A 22685-nucleotide genomic window follows, 5' to 3' on the forward strand; every position below is an offset into this window, starting at 1 on the left:
TACTAAAAATAGATCTCACCTAAAAAAATTATCTTAGTTTACTATTTGCCATTCATTCCTGGCAAAAATACCATTCAACTGCAAAAGTGTAGTTATTTAAAATACGTAAGCTGTAAAACTTATTACCTAACATTAAAAATGTGTAATACTTCGTCTATATCCCTTTATTTACTCAAAATTAATTAATTAATTAATACTTAATACTAATTAATTAATATGCATGTTCGACGTTTTCTGTTTAAAATTTTAAGGAAATAAAATCATTTTAACAAGATATAAAAAAATTACAAAATTTGGTCGACATCGGAACGATTGGCATTTTTTTTAATTTAAAATGTTTGCACTATATTTCTGTTCAGCCTGAATTTTCTGCTCATTTTTATTTTATTTTTAAAACAGATTCTAATAGGACGCTTGACATTCAAATTCTCAAACGCTCAAACGCCAAAAAGTAATAAATTTTCAGTCTATCATATGATTGTTGCAAACAAATAAGGCATAATCCAATCAAACTTTAAGCACCCAAGTCGGACGGGTGATGTCCGTCAACCTCAAAACAGTAGCTCCACTCGATTTCATCCACTCTGGCTGACCATAACAACATCCAACATCCAATAACAACGTCAGCCGGCAAACTTCGTCGTCAGGTGTGGGTGGATCATTGCCAAGCCAAGTCACGTTCGACGATTATAATTTTTCTATTACAGCACCTTCGCTGAAGCATTCTTTAATAGATATATTGAAGATTTTTCTATCAATCATAAAAGAAGGGGCTCCATGAAACGCCTGCATGAACTCTCCGTTTTTGACAATCAGCTAAAAGGCCACCTTCGAAGAAAAGGCAAAACAATAATTTTCCAATAAAATTTATTCTTTTTAATCGAGCCGACGCGAAATGCCAAACCCAAAGTGACCACACACACAACCACACAAATAAAGTTGGAAAGGTTTGATGGATGAAAGATGCTTGAACTTGTCGTGGTCAGTCGAAAATTATGCAACCATCAGCCTATAACATAACAAGCCCACGAAAACAACACTCCCAAGGCGGGGTTTCGATCTGATCATATCGTGGTGATTTTTAACCCTTGACGAACAATGAAGTGTTTCTTATAATTATTTTTAGGTTTCAAACAAAATTGAAAATAATTTGAATAGAAACATTTAAATTGATACTTTATTTTTAAAAGCCATATTGTTTAGTCTTTATGTTCATATTTTCATTTGCATATTTTTTTATTAAATCTTTTTTTTTGTTAAAATTGTGATATTTCTGCATGTCCTTATGAATTTGCTGCTCTCTTTCATTAAATTATCATACAATTTTAGAAACAAGCCTTAATGGTTAGACAATTTGGAAAGTTTATTCATGCAAATTATTTTTTTTTGTATTTTTTAATTTGGATGAAACTTGTTGTGTACCTTTTCTAAGACCATATTTATATAAGATGCTGTATTAGGATGTAACAAAAATGACTTTTTGGCGGGCATTCAGGGGTTTGTTCTGGTGGGCATACTGAGCCTAAATCCCAAATATGAGCTTGATTGGACGTCACAGGAGCTGGCGCTCCGCCCTTCAATTTTAAATGGGATTTAACCCGTAAAAAAAGATTTTTTCAAAAATGTCACTTTTTGAGGCATTTTGGCCACCAATGCGTTTACCAAAAACATCACTGGCGTGTAGGCCAGATCCTTGCGCATCTTTTGGTATATATAACATTGAAGTTTGAAGCATCCTGGAGCTCGGTACAGACCATCAAAGTTTGGATTTTTTTCAAAAAATCGGCCCCGGCAAAAAAGATATGCGTCGCACCTCGCGACGCCCGAGACGCCATTTGTGGCCAAAATGCCTCAAAAAGTGACATTTTTGAAAAAATCTTTTTTTACGGGTTAAATCCCATTTAAAATTGAAGGGCGGAGCGCCAGCTCCTGTGACGTCCAATCAAGCTCATATTTGGGATTTAGGCTCAGTATGCCCACCGGAACAAACCCCTGAATGCCCGCCAAAAAGTCATTTTTGTTACACTCTAATGCTGTATATATATATAAGCATCTTATAAGACATTTTTCATCTTTAGTTAGTCCATTCAAATCTCCATATAATAATGGCAGCCACCCATACAAAAAGGCTATCAAAATATAACAAAATGTATGTTAAGAACGGATTTTCTGTTAAATACGATGTATCCCGAAAAGTTGCATAGAACTTCTCGGAAAAAGTAGCTACACTTTGAAAAAAATCACAAGTGTGCAGAATAACCATTTTTTAAAAATCTTATTTTTTGCCATGATTTAGATGACAAAAAATGCATCTTATGAACTATGGTACAAGATGATCAATATTAATTCGGCAGTGTTACAATTTTTTTGAATAAAGTCATAATTTTTGAAAAAAAATAGAAAAACGTAAAAAAATACCACATTTTTGTAGTTAAATGAAAAACAAGTTTTAAAATTGAAAAATTTGACAAATCTTAATGGTTGTCGAGAAAAATGTGGGCTTTTGAGTTGACAATTACGAAAAGCAGTGATTCTTACAAATAATTATATGCAGCAATTCCCCACGAAAACAGCATGATTCGAAAAAAATTTTTTTGGGGGTTCCTTGGCCAAAAACAATAGACCCGTATTTTTTTGTTTGGCCATTAGGGTGACCAACGCCGTGTTAGGGTGGTCCAAAAAATGGCAATTTTTGTCGATTTTTGCAAACCCCACATTAAAAAAAAATCATAGCTCCGCATCATTTCAAACGATTTTGGCTGTCTTAAACGCAAATGAAAGGTGATAAGTTGGCCTTTCAAAGAAAAATAGTAATAAGTTTTTAAAATCTAGCCTAACATATGAAAAAGTCAAATGAAAACTTAAAATGCTCTTGTGAAGGTCTCGGGACCAAAGAGCCTGTGTCTGAAAATAACTTTATCGGATTCCTCGGAAAATTTTACATAACATATCAAAAAATGGTGAAGTTATGTTTTAAATATTCCGAGATATGATTTTTTGAAAATAAAAACTGGATTTTTCGACGCGTCACGCGCAAAAACGGGAAAATGACGAAAACAGGAAAAAACGATTTTCTTCACTTAAACTGCGATAACTTGAAAATTTCAGCGATGACCTATACATGTAAGGGTACCAAAAGTTGCGTATTTTAATTACGAAAATTCAAAAAAAAAAATGCCAAAACATGTATAGGTCATCGCTGAAATTTTCAAGTGATCGCAGTTTTAGTGAAAAACAGTCGATTTTATTACATAACTGTAATAATGTACAAATCCTTCTACGATAGATTTTCTACAAAATTTTTGAAATTCATGCTATTTTTTCCCCCGTTTTTATACACAGAAAAAAATCAATGGTAATATTACATCAGGAAAGGGGTACATCTTTTATGTCAGAAAAAATGTGTAATTTTACCTCTGAAAATGTGTAATTTTACCACTATCCTGTAATGTGTAATGTCGCATTTTCAGTCTAAATTGAGGTAAAATTACATCATAAAAAAGGTAATATTTAACCTTCCAAAATAACACCTTCCAAATTTACACTTTTTTTTTTTGCTGTGTACCTAAATCATTAAATACCATTATGTGTACAAAAAAAATTAAAAATAATTATTTTTCTTTTTACATGAATTTTTTTTTCAATTTTTAGTAAATATAATGTTCAATTTTACACAAATGTATCTTTGACGCCAAAGTTTCAAATTATCACTCAAGCTGCTAAAAAGAACATGTTTTTTATCGAGTATTCAAAAATTCAAGTGATCATTCGCCAAATTTACCCCCTAGGACAAAGTTGGAGAAACTGTTGTGTGAGTTGGCGGATAATGACCCATTTGCAACATTTATGTAGAAGATAAAATAGTAAAGTTGACTTCCTCATTTTATGAAAACGTCTAAAAAAGTCCATTGAGAATTAAGGGTTAAATCGATCGTTCCCGCTTCTCAACCCACACAGTAAAAACAAATTGTAAATTTGGAAGCTGTAATTTTGGAAGGTTGAATAATACCTCATTTATGATGTAATTTTACCTCAATTCAGACTGAAAAAGTGACATTACACCTTTCTAGTGGTAAAATTACACATTTTCAGAGGTAAAATTACACCTTTTTTCTGACATATAAGAAGTACCCGTTCCCAGATGTAATATTACCATGATTTTTTTTTCTGTGCAGATGACTGGTAAATTTTGGCGCTTCGTCAATCAAATCAAAACTGGCACCGCCCGAGGGGAATCGATTCCTCAGAAGCATTATGCCCTCCCAGCATGGTCCAACCAACTAACTGGGTAGCACCCAAACTGCACTTTTGATTACAAAATACGCACATTGAACGAAACATTACTTTCGCTTTCAAGACTCTTTATTTTATGGGCACATTTGTTCAAAAGAAGATTACCGTGGCGTGCGCCCGCGCTCTTTGGGGGGTCAACGTGCGCTAAATTTAAATTTAAAGGTGCAATCCGTAAGCTTTCTGTAATTCTGACATGACAAGATGTGTGTGAGTCGAAGTGCAATATTTAAGCCGTAAAATTTAACACTGCGCTAAATTTACGACAGCTTTTAACACTCGTTCTAGCGGCGGTGATGGTGGTGATGATGATGCTTAAGTGGTGAGGATCAGATCCCACGCGAAAGGTGTGTGTGTGTGTGAACGGAGGTACCTTCTCTTCTCTGGGTTGAGGCCTCTTCGATGGTAAATTATATATATTTTGACGTAAAGGTGATCAAACGGGATTGCGTGGTGCTTGGAATCTTGTCACTAAAGTGTGCAGTTTAGTGCTCATCAAGAAAGAATTAAGAGGAAATTGATGGGAATAAAGGCACCTGCTAAAGGTGGATACTAATGATGTAATAGTTGACAAACTGCAGTAGCAACTTGTAAGCCTGTTCATTACAAACGATTCAAGCTCAGCTCCACCAACTGCATCCTTGTTTGCACTCCCAATTGACTTCCTCGTCACGGTCGATCGATTCCGTCCAAATAGATTGACCAATCCGCCGACCAACGCACATCAGCAGAGTGCGGGTGGAAGACCTTGTGCCGTGGCGACACCAAAATTAGTGAACTTATTTGCATATTTCGTTTCGACTTGTTTGTTTAGGCGACACCAGTGCCGATTTTTTTTTAAACAACAACTATTAACGAAACTCGTTAGTTCATGTGACAAGCTTGTTAAACAGCATTTAAACGTTGATATTTACTGGACTTCCAATCGCGAATCGCGAATAACACTTGTAGGCCCGTTATAATTGCAAAAAAAATCTACACCACAGCAGAACAACGACTTCCTGGGCACGTGATGGAATCCGCGCGAGATCAAACAAACCAATTAGAACGAATCTCGGAGACTTGACCAAGCGACGAACCTGACTGCCGGGAGGTCCAGCAGAAAGATAAAAAAAAACTCCCCAACCCATTACGCACATCCGTCGTTTGTTCTCATTTGTAGAAGTGTGAGGAAGAGTGCAGAACTGGTCCATAAATTAAGATGAGGCTGTGGCCACCACCTGTTGGTGCAATTTGCCCCCACGTCTTACGTATGTGTAGAAGTTTTATCTTGTCGCGAAGATCTGGCCGGCGACGACCGAGACTTCTTTCCAGAGTGACGATGGTGACCCATTAGATCATGGCGCCGTGGCAGATCTTGGGGATCAATTGCGTTGCAAAATTGTTTGAGTGCAATGTTTAGTGCTTCCTGGAACGACGGTCCATCTCAGCCGGGAGATCAGGTTCGGAACGGGATTCGTCAGAACGGATTGGACAAATGAATGGGGGACATCCGCTGGGAGGAATGTGATTGATACCGGTTTTTTGAGGTTGTGTAATGTTTGTTGTTGGGAATTCTGATAACATGTTGTTAATTTAATCAATTCAAATATTTTTTTAACAAACATGTGAGAAATTCTGATAATTAATATGAAATAGCTAAATCAATTTTTATCAAATTTAAAGTGATTTTTTAAATATTATGTTTTCAACCACTTGAATTTTGATGTAATTGATGGTACAGTTATTCCACAATATATACTTTATCGATCATTTAAAAGTTCCGAACGTGACCTTTCGATTGGTGTGTAAGTGTTTAATTGAGGACCTTTTGAAAAGTTAAGCTTGAGTCTTAAGTAAACAAATAAATAAAATAAAAAAAACTTCATGAACTTTCACGATTGTATAGTTTTTTTGACATCAACAATTGCTATGAGATATCGACATTTGAAAATTTGACTGTATTTGGTTACACTCTGAAAATCCAAATATTGGTAAAATCCTTAATTTGAAGCAAAATTTTGAGAAATTCCCAGAGTGTTTTTGAAAAAAATTGAAAACAGTGACAGTTTAAGAAGTGGAAAAATATAGATTTCTCGAGTATATTTACCTAAAAGTGACTTAAACTTGAAAACACTTGCACTTTTTCATTTTTTTTATTGCTTTTCGATTGCAAGCTGGATTTTACATCAAAAAATTTAATTAAGTATTATTTTTTTTCGATCGCTATTTTAAATTTTGGAACTTGTTCAAACGAATTCACATAACTCTGTTCCCACAGACAAGCAAACTTAAATAATTGAACAAATGTATCAAAAATCATCTATTACTTCTCACTAAAGCCATCTAGTAGTGAAAGAGTGCACTGCACAAAATGTGTAATAGAGTGCATAAGGCATACACAGTAAAAAAATGTTTAAATTTGGACGGTGTAATATTACCTCTTTTATGAAGTAATATTACCTCAATTTAAACTGAAAAATGGCAAAACTTATAAATAGTGGTGAATTTACACATTTTAGAGGTAAAATCACACAGGGCTAGTGATTTTTCGCGATTTCACGGAAGCCGCGTAATCCGTGAAATTTGCCCTTTTCCGTGAAATCAAGTCAATTCAGCGAAATTCGAAAAATCACTTGAAAAATTGCTAATCAGTGTTTGAAAATTTGATTTTTGTATTGAAACAAACCACAAGATGAGCATTTTGGAAGTAATTGTTAAAATGAATATAAAAAATTGAATGGTAAATCATTTTGCAGATTATGATCATGAAATATGTCTAACGAAATGCTGATGTAAATGGTTGAAATCAAGTTTTTTATTTAAATTAAAATATAGATGCTGATAAAAAATCGCAATTTTCAGGTACATTAATTTTTTTAAATAATTTATCGCAACTGTCAATACCAAATGCTACAAAAACAATTCAAAATTGAACTTTGCCTACACTTTTTTGAAATAAGCAAAATCCCTTTTGCTAAAATCCACCAAAACAGACAAAACAAAATTTCACTTATTATACTAATTCTACTTTTGGTGAATTAAGAATGCAGATTTTAGCAAATTATTAAGTCTTTCAGATGTAAAAAATGTAGAATTGAACAAAAGTGAACTCATACAAAAATTGAGTTGAATATTTTGTGTCAGGGGATAATATATTTTACTTCAACTATTGTTAATTCTCAAAGTAACTAGCCTCCACACAAAAATACAAATATAACATTTTTTGCATTTTTTTTAAGCACATTTTGGAGTACCGTGAAATTGCCGTGAAATTCCAACGTTTTGTGATTGTCATGCCGCGAAATTTAAATTTTTGAGCCGTGAAAAATCACTAGCCCTAAATATTACCATGTTTTTTCACTGTGTACAATTTAAATCAACTGTCAAACGCATTTAACCCTTTCCGGCCTGATTGGGTCATATATGAACATTTCAATGTTCACAAATTCGACAACAAATAGTTACCGGATTTGCTTACAGGATTTCTATCCTGTAGTTTATTTATTGAATAGTTTTTAATTGATTGAATCTTTTTACTATGGAACTCGTCTTTGAGGTTCAAATTACACACACAATAAATAATAGAATTCGATACCAATAACAAAAAAAAAATGTTTGATTTGAAATCCTTATTATACATGCCAAACTTTTTTTTTAATCTTTGAGTAAATTGTAAACCTAGTCCCTGAATTTGATATAAAAATTCATGACAGTTTTTACAAATGCAATTGATCAATCTCACAAACTGAAGCAAAACCAAAACCGCTTAAACGGCACAATTAACCCTACATCATGTCACTGAACTCTAACCACAACGCCCGTTCCATAACTTATTTTACAACGAATTGTGTTCTGCTTCTACAAGGAATCCCGCAAATCGCCGCCATAAACCATGCCAGAGCTAACAGTCTTGTTCAACGTCGACCAGATATGCTAAATACTGTACACTAGATCAACAACCGTTCGCTAACACAAGCCACTGCCAGTTCTTGCACTGGTCAGAACAAAAAACCCATTTTCCAGCTGCCGGTTTCGGCCGTTACAAACAAACAAAAGCTCCATAAACCGCATTTTCCTCCGCCGTCGCGACTAGTTAAGCGATTAGGCCGCGCTTACCGTAAGTTAGCCAAAAACCGTGCATTTCCGAACTTCTTGAGGGGAATTTGGGACAATTAAGGTGTTTGAAAAATACTTTTGCAGTCAACTTTTTCTAAAATCAAACAAGGGCCCAATTTGCCTTTTTACCCCACAGTCAACGGAAATGGCTTAGTTTCGGCTCCGAGCATATAAGCTCAGCTTCATCGGCAGTGTGAGCTGCCCATATTGCCGACGAAGTGATGATTGGAATTGTAACACGTTCACAACGGCACGAGAGCGGCAACCTTTTGCGTTGCGTTTAAGCTTGACTTTGGAAAAAGTGGCGCGAAACTGAACGAATCGTTCACCGCCCCCTCTACTCCCTCTCCCTTCCGCTTTCAAACGGAAAGTACTTGCGCTTGTGGCTGAACTTCGATTAGATTCGGAATTGATTGGCATTGTTTTGGCCCCGCGGTTCCGACTATACACCGGAAGGTCAGGGAAATTGGGTTAGTAAGGTAGTACAAAAGAGCAATTTGCAACGAGCTTTGTTAAATAAATCAGATGATTTCTGTTTGAGTTTTACTCGGAAACTTCAACTTTCGATTCGAAATTTTGAAAAGGACAGTTCATCCTTCGTAAAAGCGTTGCTGATGATTAAATAATAGCAGTTGAATCGACGCATACACCAGACACACTGCCATTCGGAGAAAGAGTCGCTTTGGATCTGCGGATCGTGTCATGAATAATTCAAACTTTTTTCTCTGTCCGGTTCATCAAAGCGACACGACTACTGGCTACAGTGCCATGGTGAGGCCAATTCGCAAATAAAGATGTCACTGCTGCTGCTGCAAAGTGTGACTCTGTACGCACAGGTGAAAATTTGTTGGTGTTCGTTTCAAGGGTTTCGGGCAACGAAATGGAAAGTTCCAGCCGGATTTGACCGTTGAACGTCATCATCGGCCGTGTTTAATTTAGGCAGAATTTATCAATAAACATACTGCTAAGAAGTAGATTATAATTGTTTGTAAACGCATTGATGTCTCACTTCGATTTTATTCAAATAAAACTATAATTTAGGTAAATTCTTTCATATATTTTCAAAAACAAAAGACGATATTTTGCTATAATTTTGAAACAATGATTTGAATTTTTTAACACAGAGCTAACATGTGAAATAAAGCTAAAAAAATAAACGAATGTATGATTCCGGTGAACCGGTTAGCTTCGGAGATATCGGCATTTGAAAATTGACGAAAACTTGACTTACGAGAAAATTTATGTTTTTTTTTTGTGCAAACTTATGATATTTTCTAATATCTGAAAAAAAATCCGGAAATCGAAAATAAACATTATGATTTAAAATCTGCGCACCAAGCACCAGTGTCGGATTAATGAATGTGGTTGTCAATGTGCAATTCCAAATTCCACGCCAAATAGGGAATTGGTTGTACCCGTCCCTCTCTGATTTCGATGAAACTGTTTACAAAGTTATGTTATACTAAGCTAATATAAGTCATTTGTGTGTATATGGTTGCACTCGAGAATAACATTGGAGAAGGACAAAAAACTAACAAGGAAGAGTAAATGTTAAGCTTGAAAGTTCAAATTTGAAGGTGAACCAACGTTTTTTTGTTTCGTTCAATTGTTAGTGGAAATAGCCTTACATGTTGCAAGATACCTTACAAAAATCCAGTATAGTATCGATCAATTTCGATAATTTCAAATTATGAGAAATATTTCAGGCAATTTTGAGTAAATTGTTGGTTAATGTTTAATTCTTTGACATTGGAAACCGGTTTTTGAGACATTGGCTTTTCAGAATGCAGCATTTGAAAATTGACGACAAATTGTGAATTGATTACTTACTTAAGGGGTTACATACATGTAAATCGGCAAAAAATTCAGAGGTTAGTTTAAGCACACACATCAATTTTTTTTATTTCTTTTTTCATGGCATCAAAATATACATTTTCACCTACTTTCAAAACAAATTTGAAGATATTTGGTTGCATCGTTGCCGATATATAGCAATTTCAAGCAGTTTCAAAAAAATGGGTGCCACGATATCTCAACATTGTCTTGACCAAATCGGCTCAAAATTTTGGTGAAGACTCGTTAAACCGATTCCGTGTGCATGACGAAGCCCGATTTTCAAAAAGTTTATTTTAAAAAAAGATAAAAATATTTTTGTGTTTTTCATATAAAAAACCGTTAGTTTTTGATTTTTGTATTTTTTTCAAAAGCTATTTTTAAAAATTTGGCTTCGTCATGCACACGGGATACATCTTGAGAGTCTTCACCTCAAATTTCAGCCAATTTGGTCAATCCCATCTCGAGATATCGTGGCACCCGTAAATCAACTCGGGGTTTAGAGAAAAACGCCAACAAAGTTTGATAGCCCGCTTTGCGCATGGCAAAATTTTGAACTTAAATCGTCTCTTACTCAGTTTAATCATGAAATATCTTCATGAAACTTTCAGGAGTGATTAATAATCATCTTTTGTGTGGATTTATCAAATATTTTGTATTATAAAATGTTGTGATTTTCTACATGTATGTAACCCCTTAATGAAAACTAAATCGAATTGAATTAAAATTATTATTTTTGTTTTAAATGTGTAGTACATTAAATTTGCCTTTGACACAAAATTCCAAAACATCCAAAACAATTTAGACTGCAAATTAATGAAAACACCCCATAGGATGAAATTCCACGCAAATCGAAGAGGGGTCAGGGCAACTTTTTCCGACTTCGTGTGAGTTGGCTGAGGAAAAGAGGACATCTAGTAAAAAAGAGCATCGAAGTATGCAGTTTGGACTGCACAAATCATTGATGGATGGAGAAATATTATAATGCTTGATGAATAGAACATCTCACTTATGAAAAAAAAGTCATTTTATTTTCCATAAATTGCCGTGTATAACACAGCAAAAAACATTTTTTTATGACTTTTTTATGCCGACAACTCCCAATATCTCATGTCCAATGTTCCATTTCTTGTACACCTCACAAATCATCAATAAAGATTGAGAACCCAATTCCAACCGTGTTCGCCCATGTTCTGACAAGTCGCCGCCTGCTCATCATTACACAAAGCCTCTTCGAAAAAGCTGCCGAAAGTTGGCAGGGCCATATTTTTGACTCAACAAGTGGGGAAAGCACTTGTTTTTTTTTGCACACGCCTCATCCAAAATTCAACACCTGCTTCTTTACCTTGATGAGCTCATTCGCGAAACGGCTTGATGCCTCCGATCTGCGATGAGTGGGTGTGGAATGTGATATGATCTTGGCAGTGCTTTTTCTTTATCTTCTTCTTAGTTTTTACTCATGGTTTGGGGGAAAAGGTGATTAGGTTAATAAATACTACCAGGAAGGCGTGATGATGAATTAAGTAACAGCAGCACACACCTCTGTATGTGAGCTTTTACTTTCTTCCAAATTATTTTTATGACCGCGATGGGTTGGATTATTTAATACACTGTGATGCTGTCATTAACGGCGCTGTTTTTGTCTGCGGATTTTAATTCATTAGTCGGAGTTATTAATTTTTGCAGTGTTGGTTGCACGTTTTGAGCAACCTTTTGATAAAGTTACATCAATAAACATGACATTTTACATGTTTGTATCAAATTCTAGGTATTAAAAATAATTTGGTCCAAAAAATATACATGAATTGTCTTTACGCATTCTCAAAAGCAATTACAACTGATCGACTTTAAATTTCATAGTAATTGCTGAACTCAACGAGCAGAATGGAATTTCAGCAACACAATCATGGATCTCTCAATGCCAGAGCTGGCACAGAACATGGCGCAAAATGTTTGTCCGTAATCGGTTTGGGGCTTTCTCCACGGTCCCGGTCGCCGACAATATTGGTCTAGGTGGACCAATTTCTCCGTGATTCTTTACGCTCTGTACTTCGTAGAGCCTCGAAACCTCGAAACCAAAGGGCTCTAAATGAAGCGGTTTAGAGCGTTATACATTACTTACCTATTTGGCCCAAAGTGACCTAACGTCTTTGGAGGTGTTGAACAGCTAAAGATTCAAATTTCAAAAGGTTCTAAAAGTTTAAGTTTTAAAAACTTAAATCATTACAAACAAATCAACTTTAAACTTCAAAAATTCATTATTTTTTTTTACTGTGTCTACCAAAGAAGAATCTACTAACCACCGAGACCGAGGGCCCACCCAGCAACGGCCAAGTTCGCTGAGTCTGATAAACGGCTCTAATGACGTTAAGTGTTTAACCCAATTTCGCGCCGAAAGGAAAAGGTGAGAGCATTTCGCTTCGGACCCGCGCTGTCGCTGAACGGGCGGGGGCAATTTGGGTGCAATTTGTTTGTAGTAGGCTGCTGTACCGAGATTGATGGTGACGCGACAGCCAAATCGAAAAGTAGGCTGATTTTTAAGCCTGATCTTCATTGGGAGACATGATTTCTAGGTTAAATTTTCAAAAGGTCCTATGTGCATAGGAAATCCATGACTCATAAGTTAAATATTTTTGTATCGCTTTATAATTCAACCCTTGTCTCTAAACTTGGACCCAAATTTAATGTCAAAATCGTATACATTCCTGTCGCTATTTTTTTTTTTTAATTATTTTATCAAGTTTTATATACATTCGACTCTCCGGTTGTCAATATTCAAGGGACCAACGAAAAAAAGAATCAGTTCACAGAACGATACATAATGAAGACTAGATTAAAAATATTTTTTTTTGTTGTACATTGCTATGTTTGGGAACAACAATGTCAGATAATTTTATGGGAGATCTGTATTTTCCTAAAAATAAATCTGTATTTTATCTATATCATGTCAAATTCGAAGCCATAGAAGATTTTTCTAAACTTTTAACAACAGATTTAAGCTTTTTAATAATATTAAAGCATAATTCAATTAATAAATTGTTGAAATTTTTTATCAAATCATTTGAAAAAAATCTGTATATACAGATTTTTGTGATTTTTGGGATCGAAAAATCTGTATAATACAGATTTATCTGTATATCTATCATGGCTGTTTGGGAATCATGGCAACGTCCAGCAAACAAAAACAAACAAATGTCAAACAGCGGGGAAGAGATCCTTCAAGCAAGTGAATATCAATATTGCTCCAGCTGTCAATACATCTTTCAGTTCAGTTTTTTTTAATCAAGACTAACATTTCAAAAAAGGCGTAATATTGAATGTTTGGCCCTTTTGAAATGTTAGTCTTGATTGAAAAAAATGAAAATATTTTTTTCGAAAAGATCGGAAAATTTCACGAATGTTTCATATTTTAAAATTGAAAATCGGACCTTTAGTTGCAGAGATATCGACATTAGAAAATGACGGATTGTTTCAGTGAGAATTAGAAAAACAGCAATTTTCCTGTTTTTAAATCTTTGCAAGGCAATATCTCAGTAACTAAAGGTCCGCTTTTCAATGTTAAAATATGAAACATTCGTGGGCAAACATGGGCACTAATTTAAAAAATAATAACTGAGACTATTTCAAAAAGTTACCAAAAAATGGCAACAACTTGAAAACGGTGCACTTTACCAAAATTTCACTAAAGTACTTTTTGATTGCAAATTCGATTTTACATCGAAAAATGAAGTTAAAAAATTGGTGCGACCAATACTTAGATTTTTTTGAAAAATCAGTATTGATTCAAAAATTCATAATTCGGTCAAAGATGTTTTGCCCGTTCTAAACATTACTGAAAAATTGGCATTTGATGTCTCCTAAAAAATCTGAAAATAAGCACAAATTTAAAAAAGTGTTATTTTGCAAATCAAGTTTTAGTGACAAAAAGTGAAATTAAAAATCACCAAAACATTTTTACCGTGTATCATTTTTTTTTACCTACAACTTTGCCGAAGACACCAAACCGATCAAAAAATTCCTTCAAAAGATACAGATTTTTGAATTTTCATACATCATTTTTGTATGGACAGCTGCCAAATTTGTATGGAAAATTACCGAAGGCACCAAAACAGTTTCAGCGGGATTTAAAAATACAAAAATTAAAATTAAAAAATACCAATTTCGTAGCGCATTGCTCTTGTACAAAAAACTCATTATAGAAATATGTTTTGGTAACAACTATGTGAAAAAAATATTTATTTTATTTTAATTCTTTAAAATATGCTGAATAGAATTATTTAATTATTTTTTTTTGTTTCTGCCTCTGGACTGAATATCTGGATAATGTTTGATTAAAGGAGAACAAAGCGTTCCCTACAGACTGATCTCCAATTTCATTCAGAGTCAATAAGGTTATACCATTTGCGTGTTGTTGTGCTTATTTAATTAATGCAAACACGACACGCGAGCAGTCTTATCTCCCCCTTCATTTCACTCAACCCAAACAAATTTCTCCCCAATTACCAGTGCCCCAAAAAGAAATAAAACACTACAAAAATAACCCAAGAACATACCTATCCGTGACTTCCTTGGCGTCACCCCGCTGCTCCCCTGCGATGCCACTGCTCCAGCACCGACCAGCGCCTTCCCATTTTTGTGGCAACATCCGGCCAAACTGCCGCCACAATCGCTGGTGTACGAAAAGGTCGTCGAGGTCGACGGGGATGACGTCGAGGCGGACGGCGAACTGCAGCTGGTGGTGTACGAGCCCGATCCCGACGATGAACCCGAACTCGACGCTCCAAACAGGTCCACCAGGGGAACCGGCTGCTGGCCCACCGGATCGTTGGGTTCAGGGCCGGTGGCTCCCGGATCATGGTCCGCCGGGTGGTGGCCGCCCAGCTCCGACTGCCGCAACGGGGACAAGCTGAGCAGCTTCGGGGATTCGGTGGACCGCTTGAACCACCGCATCTTCCCCGTGGTGGTGGTTACCAGGAACTTCTCAATCGTAATGATGAGACTCCTCCTGGTGGGTGAGGTTAACAAACTGTAACGAGAGGAATCAGAGAGGCGAAATTTGATTATTTTTGGGTTTTTTGAACACAGCAAAAATATATTGAATGTAAAATTTGTCAAATGACAAAAGTTATTTTCAATATATTTCAAGAATTTTTAAAGATTTTCTACTGTGAATTCAGAATTATAAACCAAAAAAAAATCATAGAAGAAACCTTTCCCGCTGTGAACGACGTGTAAGTGTGATGAGAGTGGCCGATTGCCCGAGTGTGCGCACGGGGATTAAAGGTAAACGATTAATTTAATTATTTTAATTAGCCTTATCGGGTGCCGTAAAGATGTCCGTTTAAAGAAAGGTAGAAAAAATAAACTGGCTGACGAGAAGCGCCAAGCAATGTGGTCGAAGCAAGAAGGAACTATGATGCTTCTCTTGGAGAGAAGCTGTGCACACTGGCACTTGTGAATACTCTAAGATGAGACTTCAAGTGGCACTTATGCTTCGTAAATAATTCGAAATAAGTGAGTTGAATCAGAAAAATTAAATAAATTTGTTGATAGTTGCAATTAACAAGATAAAGTAATAATTTCAACAAAATTTATGATTTTATTTATGAAATCACGAAAAAATATGTTTTTCGTTGCCATATTTTTGATTGTCGAGCTTGAGTTTGGCCTCTAAACTACTCTAAAGTGATTTAGAATTTTTAAATCCAAGATGGTGGCCAAAATGGCGCTAAAGAAGTATTGAGGAAAAAAAATTGCTAATTTTTTAGGCGATTACTATTAAAATTTAACTAAAATGGAGTCACAGAATTCGAGTTTGGTGTTAAAGGTAAGAAAAAACATTTTTTTTTTCGTGATTCGATTATCCCAGTTCCATACATACCGGATAATCAATATTACGTCCTATTGAAATGTAAGTCTTGATTTAATTTTTTTGAAAATATTGTTTTCGAAAAGATCGGACAATTTCACGAATGTTTCATGTTTTAACATTGAATTTCGGACCATTAGTTGCTGAGATATCGACATTAGAAAATGGTGGGTTGTTTGGGTGAGACTTAGAAAACATCAATTTTACAGTTTTTAAACCTTTGCATGGCAATATCTCAGCAACTAAGGATCGTATCAGCAAAGTTCAAAAAAGCAAAATATAGAGAATTTTCTTAGCTTTTCAAAAATATTTTTTTCGAAATTTGGCAAACATGTACACAAATTTAAAAATAAAATGAAAAACTGTGACTATTTTCAAAAAAGTTACCTGAAAATGGCTATAACTTGAAAACACTTTATCAAAATTTCACAAAAGTACTTTTTGATTGCAAATTTGATTTTACATCGAAAAATGAAGTTGATTTCGATTTTTTTTAAATCAGTATTGATTCAAAAATTCATAACTCGGTCGAAGATTTTTTGCACAACCTGAAAATTTCTGAAAACTTGGCATTATAAAAAAAAAACATATAAAAAAACTAAAAAAAATTAAAATAGTGTTTTTTTGCAAATCAAGTTATAGTGACAAAAAGTTAAATTTTAAATAACCGATTTTTTTTACCGTGTATAATTTTTTATCAGTGTAGTCCTTATGCATACCTACAACTTTGCCGAGGACATCAAAACGATCAAAAAATTCCTTCAAAAGATATTTACAGGTTTTTGAATTTTCATACATCATTTTTGTATGGACAGCTGCCAAATTTTTATGGAAAATTATAAGGACAAACTAATGATGCAAAATGGCTTCATTGGGCATACCGAAAGCACCATAAAAGTTTCAGTCGGATTAAAAAAAAATACTAAAATTAAAATTAAAAAAAAAGATCGATTTCGTAGAGAACTACTCACCTACAAAATGGGTAAATATATGAAATAATGAATCTTGAAAAGCTGATCGATTTGGAGTCTTTGGCAAAGTTGGAAAAAAATTGCCATTCGAAAAAATAGGTACACCGAAACAAAAGATTAATTAAGTTTTTATCGCTAAAAGTTAGATTCCAAAAATATTCATTTTTATAAGCCTGTAATTTTCAATGTTAAAAAATTTCAACAACATTATTTAAAAAAATATATAATTTAAAAAAAAATCTGGGTAAATCCGGATTCTAGTTCCCAACCAGTAATTTTTCAAATATTAAACCAATTCGAGACCTATAAAAAAATATAAGTATTGGTAAAAAATAGCAAAAGTTATGAATTATTGAACTTTTGACATTGTTCTGCAATCCACGTAATCTTTCACAAGTCTTACAAAAGTTACATTTTATTAAAGGTCCTATCAACACGTTTAGCTCATAGAAATGTTTTCAATAAAGATTATTATTTAAAGCGCAAATTTTAGAAAATTTATAAAATTGTTTTCTTTTTATTTAGGTTTTCAGCGTATAAAGGCTGAACAAATTTTCTCAGTTCAGTAATTTTGAAATAGGTTTTTTTTCTATTGGTAAGTATTTTTAAAATACTTTCTTCATTGTTGTTTATATCACCTCAGGTTTGAGGTTATTTTATTACTTATTTATAAATTAACTTCCTAATTATAACTTTAAAGTTTACAGATACTGTACATAAAAGTTCTAACGAAGAACTGTTTTTGATAAGTTGTGCAAGCAAAGAATCATAAATCTTCCACTTTAAAAATCGTCAAGAATTGATAACATAAATAAGTGGGTATTGTGTATGATCAAATTCATTTGATTTAACTATGAATTTATTGGATCATAAATAAATTTTAACTTTTTTGAGGGGGATATATCATTCAAACTAGACTGGACATTAAGGTGCTCAGAAAAAATGATCACCTGCTCCACAAGCGGAAAACGGTTTATTGGGTTATTTTAAGCATCTGTGCAAATTTTGAGCGAAATTGGTTGAGATTACCCATTGATACCCGAGCCTAATTTTGGTGAAAAAATGTTTTTCATGCTAAAATAACTTTTTTAAATCCCTGATAACTTTTCAGGATCGAGTTTTACAGCTTTGGTATGTTCTACAAAGTTGTAGAGCATTAAATTTCCAATAAGAATCTCACTTCTGGGAATATTTTGATAGAAGAAGCGCACCCTGCTGACCAAACCGTAAGAAAATTGGGTTTTCCATAAATTTTTTTCGATTTTTCCCATACAAATTTCACCTTCGAGTAACAACGGGTAAATATTGACCAATTTTGCTCATATTTGGCCCAGAGTCCTAAAATAGCTAGAAAAAGTCCCATATTCTGGTCACCATACTGGACATACGCAGTAAAATAAATCATTGTAATATTACATCTTGGAAAGGGTACATAAAAACGAAGTTGACTTTATAGCTGTCGGCCACCATTGCTAGTACCAACCACTAGTGTCTTCCTTTTTATCTACAAGGACTTCGCCGCCCTGGGCTCCTAAGTGTATGAAAGTATGGCACGGAGCGACGGCGCCGAATACCCATATTTACACAAAGAATTTTAGAGCGCCCGCCGCGGAAAGGGTACATATTCTAAGTAAAAAGCATAATTTTACCTCTGAAAATGTAATTTCACCACTTTTCTGGTGTCACTTTTTCAGTATAAATTGAAGTAAAATTTCATCATAAAAGAGGTTATAATGAACCTTCCAATTTAATACATTTTTTTACTGTGTAGTTGAACTATAAATCATAGTTTTGTTTTACAATCAAAATTACACAATCCTATGACTATTAGAAACCAAAAGGCATTTGGGCAGTAAGTTTATGCCAAAAAATGCCTTGAAATCTGGCTTATGTGCATGTGTATTTGTACGTGATAAAATAATAAATTTTATCTAATCAAAGAAGATGGGGCTAAAGATAGTTGCATTAGATACCGCAGACTTGCATCTCCTTCAACCGTTTTCAAGGAAAACATAAAAAAATATCATCACAAGTCAACATAAACCCCGCCAACGGTAACATAAAGTAACATAAAAGAAAACAGCCATACGAAACAATTACGCACAGCGAGGTTGACGGTGATGCAGCAGCCAGCGATGACAAGTATTTGCACAGCCCATTCCAACAAACCAACCAACCAACCTTCCAAAGGGACAATAAAGAGGAAAAATTTAGTACTGTTATAAAATGTGATGTTAATAAACAGTGCAGCACGATGGCACTTGGCAAGTCACTGGGGAGCCTCAGAACAACCTCTTTCTTTTCTTGCCGATTTTTTTGTGTGGTTTGAATCATGAACTTTTAGCTAATCCGAAGCAATAAAATAGATGAGTTGATTTGAATGGAGTCAAATTGATAAACGACCCTATAAAACTATTCAGAGAATTCTAGACGTAATCACCGCCGAGCTAATCTATTTCACCCTGAAAGCATATCACGCCGAGGATTCTCCGAAGCAAATCTGTTTAATAAAATTTCGAGGGGCAGCCAAAATTTTATCATCTTAAGCCAATTTGCATACGTTATTGCCGAAAAGCGGCGCCCAGCGAGGATTAAAATCGTAAAAAAGTGGCGAAAGCTTTTTTCAATTAGGCCGCTTCGTGAGAAGAATTTGTAGCACTTCCGGTCCGGGAAATGGCATAATCTCCTGAAAGTGACGAATAAATCAAATCGTTTTGACGCGGTAAAAATTTACGTTTTAACAGTTTTTTTTCTAGCCGCGAGATTAAGAATAATCGCCCCGACATGACTCATCCAGTACAGTCTGAGGATGTTAAGTGGGGTGCCATAAATTACACGATAAATCATTAGCGATTGGTCGTGCAGAAGTAGTTAAGAACTGGGTAACGATCGCACGTTTTGCAGACTTTGGAAGATACCTTTGAGTGCTGGGTCGAAACAAGTACAAATCGGAATTAAGCTACCGAATTAAGTTACAGATTTGGCAGTGTTTTCATTTCTTAAGAAGTTTATTCTGAAATAAATCTCGAGAAAATTAAATTGTACAACATGATAAATGCAATCCAATTTGGTCATGCAAAGATCGAGAATAACAGCGCAAATTGAATCGAGCCTGCTGTGAAAAGATGTCTTAAAATGACAATAACATTACTTCTGGCCATTAATCATCTGGCTTACTCCTTCGTACATTAATTTTATTGTTGAAACATGCAACGAGCAATCGTCAATTATATTGATTGTTGTCATTATGCAAGTTACAAAAACAATCATTATCTCCATAAAAAGTTGGAGGCTTCTCATACAAAAGTGCTTTGAAAATATTTGGAAATCTATTTTTTTTTTTCAAATTTCAGTTCAATATTTCTTTCAATAAATAGCCTGTAGCAAAAAAAAAGTCCATTGATTTTTTTAAAATATTTTTTCAAATGATTTTTGAACATCCAAATTATTTCGGCTTTATAAAGTTTTTAAATTTCAATAATAATTTTTGAAGGTTTTGAAAATACACTCATTTTTGTTAAATTAGGTATATAATAAATTTGGGATTATTTTAGATAAAATGCACTGTTTTTGAATTCTAGCTATTTTAAGGAAATTGTATACCTAAGAAATTTCTCTTTCACAATGAAAAAACTACTGCTCGTTGTTGTCCGCAGTAAATATTTTTCTCAATTTCAATTTAATTTTAATAATGTTGAAAGATTTTTTAATAATACAAACAACATTATACGAAAATTTTCACCCTTGACTTCTTAGACTTAGATGGAACATATGGGATCTGTTCAAAATTTTCATGGCGGTAATTTTTAATTTTATTTAAAATATTATCTCATAAATTCATTGAAATTTATTTTGGAACTTTTGGAAAATATTTTTAAACGCCGTCATCTGGGGTGAAACGGGACACATGAGGCGAATTGAGACAGCTGTTGTAGCTTTGTACAATATTTGGATATTTTTAATTAGTTTCGGATAGATCAAACACAGAACATCTAAAATAGTGCATCGTTTTTCAAATTTCAAGCTCTTAAGTGCTCTAAAAACTGCTGTCCCTATTCAGACTGTAGTCCCGATTCGCCCCAGATGACGGCATATCATTTTAAAAGGAACCAAAGCTTTCGAATGATACACTTCTGAAAAATATGTTTATTCGTTTATTCGAAAACACTTGAAGCGACATCGAATCATTCAAAAACAATCGACATCAGATCGAAAATCAAACGAATCTTTTTCATTCTAATCTGTCAAATTATACAACTTTAAGCAACTGTCAATCCTGCATAATGTAAAGTGGTGAAATCAAATTTTCTGTGGTGAGTTTCTGACCATTCAAATTGACCGTTAAATTGTTGATTGATGGATTTTCTTAGAGGGTTACGTATATTTGTCTGTGGGAAAATTCTCTATTATATGAGACAATGATGCATAAATTCATTATTTTATTATAAAAAGAACACCAACTTCGTCAAAACCATAAGCAGTTAAAACTAAAATTTAAGTTGATTTTTCCCCGAATTTATTTTTCAATTTTGTATGTGATTTTATATGGGAAAACCAATTTTTCATTATTTGATTTTTGTAAGTTTCATTTTTCTGCCAAATAAAAACTAATGCAATAGCGTTTAAGTCAAGCAAATTAGCTAAAACTTTCTCGAAGAAAGTATGTTACTATCTTGCTCCTGGCAAAAGAAACAGCAAAACTGGTCTAAAACTTGATTTTTACATTTTAGTCCAGTTTTGAGCACCCAGTATCCTTTGTCAGGAGCCAGATATACTTTCTTCGAAAAAGTTTGAAAATTACAAAAAACAAAAACGTTGATTTTCCCATACAAACTCCCATACAAAATTGAAAAATAAAATTTGGAGGATAAATTCAACTCAATTCAATTCAAATTCAAAAATGGGTTTTCCATACAAAGACCCGGAAATCCGATAATTGCTGTTCTGCAGTGCTTATATTTTTTGGGTTTTTTGTATTTTGTTAAAACTATTCAATTGTTTTCGTAAAGCAATCCTGAATTCAAAACAATAGTTTTTTTTTAACAAAAAAAAACTAATGGTATTAAACATTGATAATTTTAATATATATTCAAATAAACGTGATATAATTGAATAATTCTAGTTTTTGCAAATATATCAGTTTTTGCGAAAAATTAAAATATTCTTGTTGGATAGTGTATAACAAAATGATCTAATCGCAGCCTAACAAAAAAGTTGAACAAACAAATCGTTCTGGATGAAGTCATCTTCACCAGGAAATATACGATCTTTGGTGTCCATGCGCAGATCTAACGATGACTAGGCGTTTGCGATATTGAACAAGGGACACTTGTCGGGGAGTTTTTTTTTCGCACAGAAGTTTGCAAAAAAGTAGGGTTTTTTCAGTACTTTAACCAATCTATAAAAGCTTTACCATGGACCATGGTTTGTACAGTTCTTCCAAAGCAGTTCACCAAAGAGGGATCAGTTGGGAAAATAAGCAGAGCCGCAGCACGATGAAGTTCCTGATCGTTTTGTCCCTCGCCTCGGTCTGTCTGGTAAGAATTTAATTATTTTTCAAATTATTTTAAAAGTTTATTACAAATTTGTTGATTTTCACAGGCCCACTACACCGAAAAGCAGCT

At 34.1% G+C, this 22685-nt stretch overlaps 1 protein-coding gene across 1 annotated transcript in view; it reads right to left on the minus strand.

Annotated features, from left to right (window-relative positions):
* The window catches only part of LOC120416000 (uncharacterized), a 164610-nt gene that overhangs the window by 17321 nt on the left and 124604 nt on the right, over positions 1-22685 (minus strand). The window contains exon 4 of the mRNA XM_039577655.2: positions 14775-15247. Coding sequence (XP_039433589.1) covers positions 14775-15171 — 397 coding nt within the window. The 5' untranslated portion in view covers positions 15172-15247. The remainder of the gene's footprint in view (positions 1-14774; positions 15248-22685) is intronic.

The sequence above is a fragment of the Culex pipiens genome, chromosome 2 (assembly GCF_016801865.2).
Source record: "Culex pipiens pallens isolate TS chromosome 2, TS_CPP_V2, whole genome shotgun sequence".
In the NCBI taxonomy this organism is placed as follows: Eukaryota; Metazoa; Arthropoda; class Insecta; order Diptera; family Culicidae; genus Culex; species Culex pipiens.